This window comes from Eurytemora carolleeae, unplaced genomic scaffold (genome assembly GCF_000591075.1).
Source record: "Eurytemora carolleeae unplaced genomic scaffold, Eaff_2.0 scaffold104, whole genome shotgun sequence".
NCBI lineage: Eukaryota > Metazoa > Arthropoda > Copepoda > Calanoida > Temoridae > Eurytemora > Eurytemora carolleeae.
The window spans coordinates 231,386-244,985 of NW_019396033.1; the positions used below are offsets into that span (position 1 = coordinate 231,386).

A 13,600-nucleotide genomic window follows, 5' to 3' on the forward strand; every position below is an offset into this window, starting at 1 on the left:
TTACTTATATTGGCACAATATCTCAATCAATATGAACACAAGAAAATGGTTAAAGTTCTGCGAAATAACTGGTATGACTTTGTGACCTCGCAACTTTTCTAGTTTTGGTTTGCCCCATGTATTTGAAAAGCCAATTTTATTTGGTTGCTTATTCGAAATTAAAAACTTTTACTCTTCTCAGTAGCTGTTCGGAAACTGCAAAGATATAGCGGTTAGACAAATTTAAAGGAAAAAACATCTTTTAAAACAACAATGCAAAGAAGATTGGATTTTACTTAAGTGAAAAAATATTTAAAAGAGGTTATTTATTCAGAAATTCAATTTTGAAACTGGCACATATTAACGATCTTTTCAAACCATTCGCTTTTCTTTTAAAATCAAAACTTAAAAGTCTTTAGTGCTATTCATCTCAATATCAAGTATTCCATCTTATGACCTACTTGATTAATTCAATTCTTCTTTGATATCTCATGATGGTTCTCCAGGTCTAACTTTAATTGAGGGATCAAGCTTGACCCTAAAATTTTAAAGTGCCCCCATTGGATATTGATATCAAGTATTCAGAATTAATAATATCCAAAAAGTTCCTATCTCTAAAAGCTCGGATTCAAGAAAAAATCTGGTATACCTTTTAAAAAATTGGGCAAAATACTCGTTTTTTGGTATTTGGAACAAAGTTAACCCTTTTAGGATAGAATAATTCGATATTTTCAGTCAAAATAACTAAAATAACCAAAATAACTAAAATAACCAAAAATTGGAATTCTAATTCATTATCCAAATACATTTTATCATTAAACATACAGACATCATGCACAATGCACATGTACGGAAATATGTAAAACAAAACAAATTGGGATCTATTTTCTATTTCTCTAGCTTACACACAAAAACATTGAGAAAAAACAACTATTTTTTATTAAGTATTTACATAATGTATACCACAGTTCAACAAATAAAAGGTTTTACAACCATTAAACTACTGTTTTAAATGGTTTGCAGAGATACTGAACTAAAAGCGTTAAAAAATTATCCGATGCGGACTACTGGTAGGATTAAGACTCCCAGGGGGAAATACTATTATTTTTTTAAAGGACATAAAAACACCGTTATAGCTAACTGCTGGAGATTCATTACTAACTGTAACAAGATTTAACAAAAACATAAAAAAAACATTGGCACATTTCCCATCGGTTGCAACACGGATGCTAAGATGGATAAGATGATGATAAGATGATGATTGCTTTAAAAAGGTAATATAGTTGGAATTTCTTATCGTATGTTATTTTACTCACCATGTCCTATTATTTTGCATATGATTTTGTTCTTTAAATAAAACAATTTCCAACGATATGATATGATAACATAAAGGCGGTCGGATCAAGAAAGGTAAAAGGTTCTAAAAATCCCAAACATGAGGTATCTTTTCGCAGAAATCATCTTTGTGTGAAGAGAAAATCCGCGAATTGAACTTTTTCTCAGAAACTTGCAGATGTCCTGATTTACGTCGTGATGTGAGGCAAACTAGCAAGGAAGAAGAAGATAACTGATGCTGTATCCAGAATCCATTGCTGCAAATAAATTAAGTTTATTTTTACTTTTTTTATCAATATCATGATAAACTATGCGCATATCTATTTGTTGTAAAATTTGTGATCCGCCTTGTCTCATACCGCAAAATATCTCGTTTTTTGTTTTTTAAAGGGCTGTTTCGGGGTGAAAAAAACATTACATATTATAATATAAATATAATATAATTTAGTTTAAATTGGCTGATTATATTTCAGGCTCATAGAAACATAAAAAAAATAAATTTACTGAAAATTGATTTATAATTAGAGTTCTCTTTTTTGGCGACATTCCAATTAAGGGTTTTTAAGAAATATATCGGCTGGACCGATTGGGCTGACATTTTTTGTGGACACTCATGGGTAGCCTGGGAGTGTCTTAGGCTAAAAAAATAATTTTTTTTCAAATTTATATTTTTTCTCCAGCTAGTTTTATATATTTACCTGTATTGAGTGAACCGCTCTGTACTGGAATAACATAGGGTCCGGTGAAATTCCCTAAAAAGAAAATCTATTAAAGGGCCAGACAGTAGGCATAAATTAAAGTTCACTCCGTTTGCAGAGTGGAATGTCCGATTCACAACATTACCCTTCAAACCTATAACGGATGAAGGTTGACGGACTTATCCTTATTTATCTACAGAAACGCTTGCAATAATTTAACACTTTGTTTTAAATCTGTTTCTTATCTAAAAAATATTATTATTTAATAGATTGTTGCAACAAATAATTATTTTATTGAAAATTTTCAAAACCCCCGTGGGACACAACATATTTGGGGATTTTTTGGTATACATGTACCATCAACTGTGTTGTTCTAAAGGTGAGTGTACACTTAATTTGTCTGGCAATTAGGACACCATTTTAGAGATAAATACTCGGATTTCTCTGAACTCAATTAAAGATAATTAAAGGGTAATATTGTGATTGGTGGTTATTTGAAATTACGCTTACAGTTCCTTATGTATTTTGAGACAAATGTTATAAATTTTCCCCAAAATTAAAATTAATCAACTTACATAGAAGAGATCCAGCAGTACCAAAGACGGGTCCGGTCTGTGTGTTTCCTCCGAACGTGATTGAATCATCAGCACCCATCATGAAGTCCCTGCAGCAAGACAATAAATAAAACCTTAAACCATTAGGGTAAAAGACAAATATTTTTTATGAATGAATAGATAAATAGATCAAAATTCCAAAAGAAAAATATTTTGTTAAAATACAGCGTTATTTAGAAGAAGAAGCCTTTGGAGACGACTGTGCAGAATCTTTGTTCTTACATTTATTTAGTTAATGAAATGATATAAAAAGAATATATTTTTGAGAAGAAACCTATTGTTAGGATTGGCATTAAAGAGTATTTTGTTGTAAGTATCAAAGCACATTCACTGTTGGAAAAGTTTTTGATTCTAGTTAATCATCAGTGGGTTTTTTTTCCGGACAAGAAGATGTTATATCTCACTAAAACTTGCATTCTTTGAAAGACATTTATGCATATTATTCATACATATTTTTTTTTTTAAAGTGTTTGAACTTACCCAGCGGACAATGCTACGTCGCAAAACCCGTTTTGGTATTTGATACAGTGTGAATACAGCTGATTGTTGATCAGTTCTCCATTACCACCCTACAGTTTAAATTATTCATCTTCAATTCTTGTTTTTAGGAAACGGATGGCAAAATAGATATTTCTTAGGGTGTGGGGGGGGGGATAAGGTCTTAATAGGCTTATATGAAATTATTTGTGACATCAATTACAAAATGTTTAATATTTGTAACCGGATTCCGAATTTAATGAATTTAAGCCGCGTCTTAAATTCCACCTGAAACCGGTTTAAACTGAACGCCGGCTTAAATCTTGAAATATTTAGTACAACCAACCATATTTCAAATTAAAATGTCTCAAATTAGATTCGCGGCTCAAAATCTTTAAATTCGGCCTAAGGAAAAATTATAACAAATGATCTGCCGATCCAAAATAATTGCATAATCCAAACCAAACAAGCATTAATCGGTCCAGTATAACCATACCCAACTTAAGTTACCCAATGCATTGAACCTAGAATGTTTTATGCACAAAATAAAGGTTAAAGAGGAGCTTCAGCTCATTAATGTCCAATGTTTTGAAATGAATTATTTTCCTGGTTGTTGAAAGACATGATGGTGCCAGATGTTCCAGTGTTATAGGTCAGACATCCAGGGGGGGCAAGTTTGTCAGTGTCGGTACAAGCAATCTGGGTTACCTACAATATTTATAATAATAGTTTAAATCTTTTGTACGGTTTATTAAACAGCATGGTTCAACACATTTTTCAAATGCTGAGTTTCTCAAATTAAGTAAAAGCATCTTTTTGAATATTTTCTCATAATCGACAGCAATAATTTCGACATTGTTCTGTAAGTAGAACAATGCAATCCAAGATGTGAACGTCCTCACGCTAAAATTGAACAGTATTTCTCCAATCACTCCTTTTAAACTTAAACTAAAAACAAGCGCGTTGCATTTTTAAAATATATATGTCTTGGGCTACAAAGTGAGAATATGAGATGAAAGCAAAAGTCGATGCTTTTCGAGTTGCGACACTTTAAAGTCGAGACTGTCTTAAAATGTTATGATTAGCTAATTTTCAGAGTTGTATAATCAGTGATATTGATAAACTTGAAAACCTATGGCTTGAGTTTTACAGAAAACAACTTCTTCATTTTTTCTCGATATAACTTATTTAAGAAATATGCAGTGATATATGTGTTACTAAACATGTTTAAAAAACTTTTCAATGAATTTTTTTACCTTCATTCTCCATTTTGCAATACCAGAAACATGATTAACGGTGAATTTAGGAGGTGTTACTGTACTGTTCACGCTGGTATAGACTAAAATAATCAAAATTTGTTCATCGCTCACCACTGTTTTTCAAAAAAGTATTTATAAAAAAATTACTTTCGGATCCAGTAAGAGTTCCACAGAGTGGGGTGGGTACAACGGCAGCAGATACAGGATCAATGTTAGTGATGGTTAGAGTATCATTGGTACATTCTCCCAGAGCCGGGTTGGATAGAATAACATCAAGGAACTCAATTCTAGTAGTGGAGAAGTTTAAACATTGCATTTATCACACGTAAAGAAATTGAGTCGTCACAAAATTGTCTAATCCCTTATCTTCGCAACCTGATGGTTTAAACCTTTGATATTTTAGAATATTTTAGAATATTTGATCTAACAAAAATCATAGTTTTATATATTTAAGGTCTACGACATTGGGAAGCAAAGATAATAGAAAATCAGAGTTTGAGACAAATACGCATTTCCTTTGAAAGCAAACATAATTTGTACGAAAATTATTAGTATGTCTAAAATGTTTGAAACTTGTTTCTTAAGAATTCAGACAAATATTTCAATATTTTTACGCATTTTTTTTTCGATTGCTGAGAAATCAGAGTTTTTCAATAGGGTCATCAACATTTCGCGAAAGAGATTATTCATATTTTTTTTTGTGGAAATTGCTTACTTATATTGGCACACTCCGGAGTCATATTTGGCAACATTGAACATACACATTCCAGCTGGTGCAAGAGCAGGGTAGTTTGGGGACTCAATATACGTCACTTGCTTATTCAGAGTAGCGCCACAGGTCTTTGCAGTAACTGAAAATATGTCAAAATGATTATTTTTATCAAGAACAAGAGCCGAATATTATAGTTTTAGTGAACTATTTAAACCTAACTTTAATTTAAAAACAATATTTTGTTACATTTATTAACTTCGGTTCATTTCAAGCTATACACATACAGACTGTATAGGCCAAGTGGGACGGTATACCAAAGCATCCCCTTCATACAATCTCATAACGTTAAAACAAATGAGTAAGATTGTAAATTCAAAAATTTTAGGAAGAGATTGAACAAGGCACCAAGGACGGATAAAGAACATGGGGGTAGGGTTAATATATGGGAAAACATAGAAGGACAATAGAAATATATAATTTGAGATGAACTTACAGACACAGCAGACTCCGAAAGCTGAAGCACAAGATCCAGTCGCTACTCCACCACCAGCTAAACACTCAGCCTCAGTGTAGCAAACACCCATATTTCCATCAGTAGCGTTACACATGCCATTGTTGAACTTGATGATTTGAAACACACTCAAAACTGAAAAAAAAGAATTGAGATATATGAAAAGAAATATGAAATGGCGGAACCTATGGACTAGGAAAATTAAAGTGATTAGCAAAAAAGGTTGAGCTTCCTAGAAAATGTTGAACCACTTCTTTAGTGCGCTGGTTCAAATTGAAAAGAAGTGGTTCAAATTAGTTTGGACAGTTCAACTTATTAAATTCATACTTAGAAGAACAAACCAATTAAACTATCACTTAATAAGACACACATCTGGTTGAAAGTAACGGTTAAATCTAGATTTACAAAACAAGAAATAGAAAGTGAAAGTTTATAAAAAGATTGATATTTATCAAGATGAAGATTTTTCCAAATAGTTTCTCCAAACTGAAACCTGTCAGACCGGATTGATTTAAGATTTATCAAAATATCTAGTTTAAAGGTCAATTTCTTAAACCCTGACTACAGGAAATGTCAATCTTTAATGGTTTTACAATAATATTTACAAAAAAAGAAAGTTTATTCTTTAAAAATGGATAAATCGGCGATCAAAGAAATTGATTATTTGCCACAAACTCTGATTTTCTAATCCCTATACCTTTGCAACAACATGTCGTACACCTTAGATATTTCAAACTATAAGTTCAGTTAGATCCAATAATCTAAGTTAGAAAAACCATCAGGTTGCAAAGAATTTGAAAATTTCAGTTTGTGACACAGACCCAATTCCTGTAATGAAAATTCAAGAGGAAGCTGAACTACCTAGACTAAGTTTAATCACTTTGCTTTAACCCAGTCTACATAGGTCAAACACTTTTAGCTTTCCTTTAAATTTGGTTTGAGGTTTTCAAAAGCAAAAAAATCAATATTTTTTTACCGAGGAAATTAAAAATCGTGACAAAATAAGGTTGTATAGATACAAAAACACTGTATTTATGTAACCCAATTACAAAACTTTGAAAACTTACATTTTTCATCTCTGTTCTCTCCTGGAACAGCTAGATCTGAATCTTGTATCCTCTTCTCTGAAGGTATCCGAACCTCTGCCCCGAGTATACAAGATAGCAAGGATAAACCAATACAAACTCTCAACATCTAAAACATTTTACACAGTGCAGTACACTCATATTTTACACAATGCAGTACACTCATATTTTACATAGTGCAGTACACTCATATTTTACACAGTGCAGTACACTCGTTTTTTACACAGTGCAGTACACTCATATTTTACACAGTGCAGTACACTTATATTTTACACAGTGCAGTACACTTATATTTTACACAGTGCAGTACACTCATTTTTTACATAGTGCAGTACACTTATATTTTACACAGTACAGTACACTCATATTTTACCCAGTGCAGTTCACTCATATATCTGGAGTTTGTTAGACTAAAGAAGCTGATTACTCTCATCCCACTATAATTTTCTAATCCTTATATCTTTACAATCTAAGGATACAGCCCTTTTTTATTTCTATTTCAACAGAAAGGTAATATTTGAAAAATCAAAAAGTTGATACCATCAACAAAGATATAAGAGACTAAGGAACTATTAAAAAATCAATTAAATGTGATTTCAAATTATAAAAACAAAAATTTTATGAATATCTGTGGAGATATTTTTAGATGTTTATTTTTATTCGGATCAATAATTCTTGGATTAAGATTTCAGATTCTTTTCTTATATTCTTTATTTATGGGGTGTTATTTGTCTTTTACATGGGATTACTCAGAAGTCATGCATAATCTTTTAAGATTGTATTGAAATATTACAACTTCATCATCATAATGACTGAAAATATAAATTAAAGAAAAATAGAAGACGCGAAAACGCATTTTCTGCAAGATTTTTTAGAACTAAATATTTTTATTTTTTCTGCAAGATTTAATTCAACGTTTAGAAAAATAAATTGTCATACAGTGAAACCCTTAATAACGAATACATCGAAAGAATTCATCAAATGTCGTATTCTTCACTTTCTGACAATGGAATGTTGCAGATAGATAGTTTTTTTAATTAAATGATTATATGGAACTCTTTAAAACTGTTCCCGCATATTCATGGCTATTTATTTATTTTCGCAAATACTGAAATTTACGTTGAATTGAGAGTCCAGTTTCTATAGAAATTAGCAAATAAATGTAAAAATTTATAAAAGTATAAAATAGCTTTTAAATAAATTCACTATCTGTTTCTGAATCAGCGTTTCATTGTTTGCTAACCAATATCTAGAAGTTTCAATGCCATATCTTCGCAACACGATTCCGTGGTTTTAAAACAATACCATATGCTTCAATTCTGATACATAATGCAGATTTGCAATAGTATTTATGCAGTGTATTTAAACATGTACTCTTTGTTTCTGAATCCACAGGATGTCTCGAAATATGTGTACTCTAGTGTCAAGGGGATGTCTTTACAATTTGTGCTCAAGAGTCAAGATGAAGTTTATTGGAAATAATACTTTGGGGGAATTGTTCAAAGGAGTCACTGTAGAAAAATGTATTGTATACCATAAATAACGGATTTTACAAAACCTTTTAGATCCAATGAAATTTCTTGTAATTCATTTTTGTAATCTTCTTTAAGTTTAAAATTTTAAGTGTTCTTAAATTTTAATAAAAGTTGTAATTGTAATAAGATATATTCTGACTTATAGGATATACTAAATGTCAGGAAAAACCTGAAATTGCAATTAATTTGAGGAAAATTAAAGTTTATACAATATAGCTTTGTGGTAAGGAATTGTTCCAGCAAGGTCATTTTAGAGAGAACAGAGTTTTCTCACGTTTTTGTCTTCAGATTTTTAGTTCCTGTCAATACTTCCTTAAAGGGACCTTAGATATTTAGTTCCTGTCAATACTTCCTTAAAGGTACTTCAGATATTTAGTTTCTGCCAATACTATCTTAAAGGGACTTCAAATTTTTAGTCCCTGTCAATACTTTCTTAAAGGTACTTCAGATATTTAAATCCTGTAAATACTTCCTTAAAGGTACTCCAGATATGTAGTTCCTGTCAATATACTTCCTTAAAGGTACTCCAGATATGTAGTTCCTGTCAATATAATTCCTTAAAGGGACTTCAGATATGTAGTTCCTGTCAATACTTCCTTAAAAGTACTTCAGATTTTTAGTCCCTGTCAATACTTCCTTAAAGGTATTTCAGATATGTAGTTCCTGTCAATACTTCATTAAAGGGACTTCAGATATTTAGTTCCTGTCAATACTTCCTTAAAGGGACTTCAGATATTTAGTTCCTGTCAAAACTTCCTTAAAGGGACTTCAGATATTTAGTTCCTGTCAATATACTTTCTGAAAGGGACTTCAGATATGTAGTTCCTGTCAATATACTTCATTCTTACTTAGATGAAGGTGTGAATCAGACACACCAATATTTGAATTAGAGGTCACCCAAAAACTACGAGCACAGTCCCTTTAAACAAGCTTTATTTACTATCTAATGCTTCAGAAGAAAAATGTTTTTTTTACCTACAATATGTGATTCTGAATAGTGTCTGTTCTTTATATATATAAAGAATACGTTAGTATCTTGCATTAATATGGTTACACATCTAGAGCATTGGCTATTTTATACCTTAAACCAATAATTGATTGGCCGAATAAATATTTGGATCAAACATATTGAAACCAATATAATTACTTTACAACAAGAAAAATACTAATGTAGAATATAAACCAAGCAAATAATGTTTTTCAAGTACAGAAAACATGGAGCAAAATCATTGTAAATGGGCCAAGTTTTATCAAGTATGGGCGTTGGACAAACATATACACAATTGTATTTGTACTGTACTGTGCCTCATGCTCAATGGACTTTTAAAAGTTATAAATTCATTCTAAAAGTCGTCTTGCTGATTCATGCAGAGTATTCTAGTTATCACTGTATAATAATTAACTTATAAGATATGCACCAAAAATAATAAAACAGTCAAATAAAAAACACGAGAAAAGTAAAAAAAAATTAAAATTGTGAAATAAAGATTTTTCTCAGAAAAAAAACAATAAATAAAACTATTACGTGTGAAAAATAAAAATACTAGTGTAAAATAATGATAAATAATGAAGAAAAAATATTAAATGTTGCTGAAGGTAAGCTAAACTAAATGAGGATTTCCCCAATGTATCTGAAGGTTTAAATTTTTGTTTACGCAAATTTAACACCTGAAAAACGTTAGGCGTTAGCTTTAAACGTAATGATATTTATGCTAAGTAGTTAGTATACTAATTGATAAGGTGGATGGAGCGATATTTGAGAAGAGGATGCGGAACGGATATGGAAATATTATAGAGCAGGGGGCGATGGGGTAAGAGATGGGAGAGATGGGATCAGAGAAGGGAGAGATGGGATCAGAGAAGGGAAAAATTGGTGAGATAAGGGGAATGGAGGTTAGAGAAGGTTGAATTTGGGTCATAGAAAGGGGATAAGGGGGATCAGAGAATAACAATAATAATAATAATAATAATAACAATATTAACACAAACCATAAATGTTGAATTAAAAATAAAAATATGTTACAGTCGTTTCTGTACAGAAATTCCAAAATTTTTAATAAAAGGAACTGTAGATTACTATTCATATACTCTAAAATATAATCCTTTTAAAGGGTTACCCAGAAATTGGATTAAACTTCAAAGACGACTGTAAGGAATTTATTTTATTTGTTTCGATACATTATTGGTTCCCTGATACGGTGAACATGTTTTGCCCAGCAAAACCATAAAGAAAGTAATATTTGAATAATTTTTGGTCGTCTGTAAAGTCTCATCATTTGTGCTTTGCTCTGAATCTTATCAAGCTAGCGTCGTAGACCTTCCATGTTTCAAACTATAAATTGATCTATAATAAATTAGCAAAGTTTGTCAAACCAAAATGTTCATACCATGCAAGCAAAGATTAGAAAATAGAGTTTGAGGCGAATAAGTAGCTCTTTTCTTAATATTTCTAGAAATGCTTACATGTTGCGGATCCAGCGGTTCCGAAAGTAGCTCCGCAGTAGGTAGTGGCGCCGAGTACAATCTTATCATCCGCGGCGGTACAGGCTCCGGCGGTACCGCTCAGGGAGAAATTAGAAGCGGTCATTGCGACATTACAGAAGTTTGGCACACCCTTGATACAGATACTGTACATATGATCAGTCAGAAGCTGATTGGTTCCGGCGGCGGCGGCAGGGTTGAAGTTGAAGGATTGGATGGTTCCGCTGTTCTGTCTGAAATATTGAAATTAAGTTAAAAATTATTTTAGTCGAGTGAAGCGTGAGTGCTAATGAGATTGAAGGGGGGGGGGGGACTTTTTTTATATAGCTAGTTTACAATACAAAAAAGTGCCAAAATGCTGCACACGAAATCTTGAATCTGTTTAGTATTTGTTTGTATGTTCCCAAATGAATGTTCCCAAGGGCTAATTCCCGGCCAAAAGGCGTTTTCACAAATAAACGTTTTTCCAATAGACCTTTTCCCTAATAGCTATTTCCCAAACGGCATTTCCCAATTGTCCCAAATCTGAATAAAATTGCAACTTTGGAACACTTTCTTGAAAAAATGCTCAAATCCATTTTCTCTCTAAATACCGTTTCTAATTTGAATTGTGTAGAAAACATTTGACATTTTCGTCGTAACAGTTCCCCCGTTACTTTTTAAGAAAGAGAAAAAGTACTGTACTTGGCAAATCGTACAATAAATTTTTGAAAAGAATGTAAATGTAATTTCATTTGTTTTACAACTCATTGAGTGGGATGTTCCAATCTACAACGGTATTCTTTAAATCCATATCGCACCAAGGATAACTAAGATATCCTTATTTGTCAGGCTTAATACTGATTATTTTCTGTTTTGGTTTCTGAATATTGCGGATTTATATAAATGGAGGGTTATACGTTTGCATTAATTGATTTCATGGGCTGAAAAAGCATGGGGATTGTAAGCGGGGATGGGGGGTGTAAAATAGAACCGGTTTCGTAAAATCTAACAAGAATTCTCCATTTCTGAGTTCCAGCGGTTCCAGTAATGATGGTCACGGTCACATTGGTGGCGTCGGCAACAGAGAGGTACATGTGGGACCCGGTGAGGTGTCCGCAAAGGTTATTGGTTGGGATTATGTTCTGTGAGACAGCATCAGCTCCGGTAATCTTGATTCCGGTTCCGTTGGTGCAGAGACCAGCTACAGGAGCATCTAGCTCAACATCAAGGAAATCTAGACGAATCTGGGCAACCTAGAACAATAAGCCTTTTTTAACACAAATATTTATTCATTTTAAACTAGCTGAAGTGCCCGGCGTTGCCCGTGGAATATGGTTACCCCAAAAAGGATGAGACTTTAATCGAAATGAACTTTATTGAATTTAGCAATTTTAACTTTGAACTTGTGTTTTGCATTAAATGTGGCCTAGTTAGTTTAACGGTGGAATTATGGAATAAGAAAAAAGTTTGCAGCTGCCTTGAACCATGAATGTATAAACAAAGATTGGATTACTTTCTATAGTCGGCTTTGAAGTCTCAGCCTTTGTGGGTAACCCTTTAGCAGAGATATTTCAGATAAAAAAGTCACATTATACACAATCCTTAGTGGCCTAATGACTAATCAAATTAAATTGTATTATTTTGGAATTATTAGAAACAAAAGTACACGGTGAACCACACAGTTTTGGAAACTATGCTTCACTTTTAAGACTGAGGTACCGTGTAGCCCAGTATATGCAATATTAAAACTGAAAAGCTTTTACCTAAAACTAATTTTTGAAAAATATTTTGCAAACAAATTGAGTGCTTACCACAAACTCTTGATTTTCATATTCCTATATCTTTGAAACCCAAACCTTAAATATTTCCAACTATGAATTATGTTAGATCAAATAATCTGAGCTTGAAATATCAATGGTGTACACCATCAGGTTGTACAGATAAAGGGATTAGAAAATATAAGCTTATGACAAAGACTCAATTCCTTTCTCAAACATTTTTGCGTCTCTTATAAAGAAATTGAGTCTTTGTCCTAATTTTATATCTTTGCACCCTGATAGTGTGAATTTTTAATACTTAGACTTAGACTATTTGGTCTAATAGAATTGATTAATTGAAATATCTAAGATCTACGACATTGGGTTACACAGATAAAGGGTCTTTTCAACATCTAAACCTTTGATTAATTAACTTAATATTCAGTGGGAATATATACATTACTAGAGGTAGTTTAAGAGATATTTATCAAATGAATAGAATGGAAAAATGGCCGAAGGGTGCAGATTGACCTAATTTCTATTGGTTTTGTATTGTGCAACTTTATTGCATGAGAAGTGTGCTTGTGAAATCCTTGTATTCAGAATGTTTACAATTTATGGTTTCAAACAAATTGCTTTGCGTTGATATAAGATTGCGCGTTTGTGGCTTAAAAAGATAATGCACGTTTGTATACAAAAGATGTGTTTTAAAATATTACTTATCAATGGTAAATATTCTCTATTCTAAGTCCGAAATTAAAGAAATTTAAGCCGCGTCTCAAATCCGCCAAAAAACCGATTTAAATTAAGCACCGGCTTAAATCTTCAAACATTAAATACAATTTTACGTGGAACCAACCATATTTGAGCCGCGTCTTAAATTTAAGCCGCGGATTAAATTCTTTAAATTCGGACTCAGGAACATTTGTGTGATTTATTTTAGAAATTTCAATGGTAAGACCTATTTCGTACATTTCAAAAATGTTTGTTAAAAAATAAAATTAACAAATTATATCAATAATGTTTTCTTCAATTTTCAATTGGCCAAAGAGAAAACAAACTGCAATTTGTTGTTACAAATTTGAAAAGAAAGATCTCTCTCATTTCTAATTTTAATTCCTGCCTTATTACATACTCTTAAATGGGTCATTGATACAAAGGCGAGATGGGTGGGG

At 32.0% G+C, this 13,600-nt stretch overlaps 1 protein-coding gene across 1 annotated transcript in view; it reads right to left on the bottom strand.

Moving 5' to 3' along the window:
- Window positions 1–899: 899 nt before the first annotated feature.
- LOC111697516 (uncharacterized) overlaps window positions 900–13,600 on the bottom strand; it is a 19,374-nt gene continuing 6,673 nt past the window's right edge. Inside the window, exons 2-11 of the mRNA XM_023467545.1 lie at window positions 6,653–6,779; window positions 5,568–5,720; window positions 5,078–5,213; window positions 4,510–4,649; window positions 4,360–4,442; window positions 3,710–3,811; window positions 3,107–3,195; window positions 2,588–2,676; window positions 2,013–2,066; window positions 900–1,571 (exon numbers count right to left, since the gene is read on the bottom strand). Of these exons, the coding sequence (XP_023323313.1) occupies window positions 1,525–1,571; window positions 2,013–2,066; window positions 2,588–2,676; window positions 3,107–3,195; window positions 3,710–3,811; window positions 4,360–4,442; window positions 4,510–4,649; window positions 5,078–5,213; window positions 5,568–5,720; window positions 6,653–6,779 (1,020 nt within the window). The 3' untranslated portion in view covers window positions 900–1,524. The remainder of the gene's footprint in view (window positions 1,572–2,012; window positions 2,067–2,587; window positions 2,677–3,106; window positions 3,196–3,709; window positions 3,812–4,359; window positions 4,443–4,509; window positions 4,650–5,077; window positions 5,214–5,567; window positions 5,721–6,652; window positions 6,780–13,600) is intronic.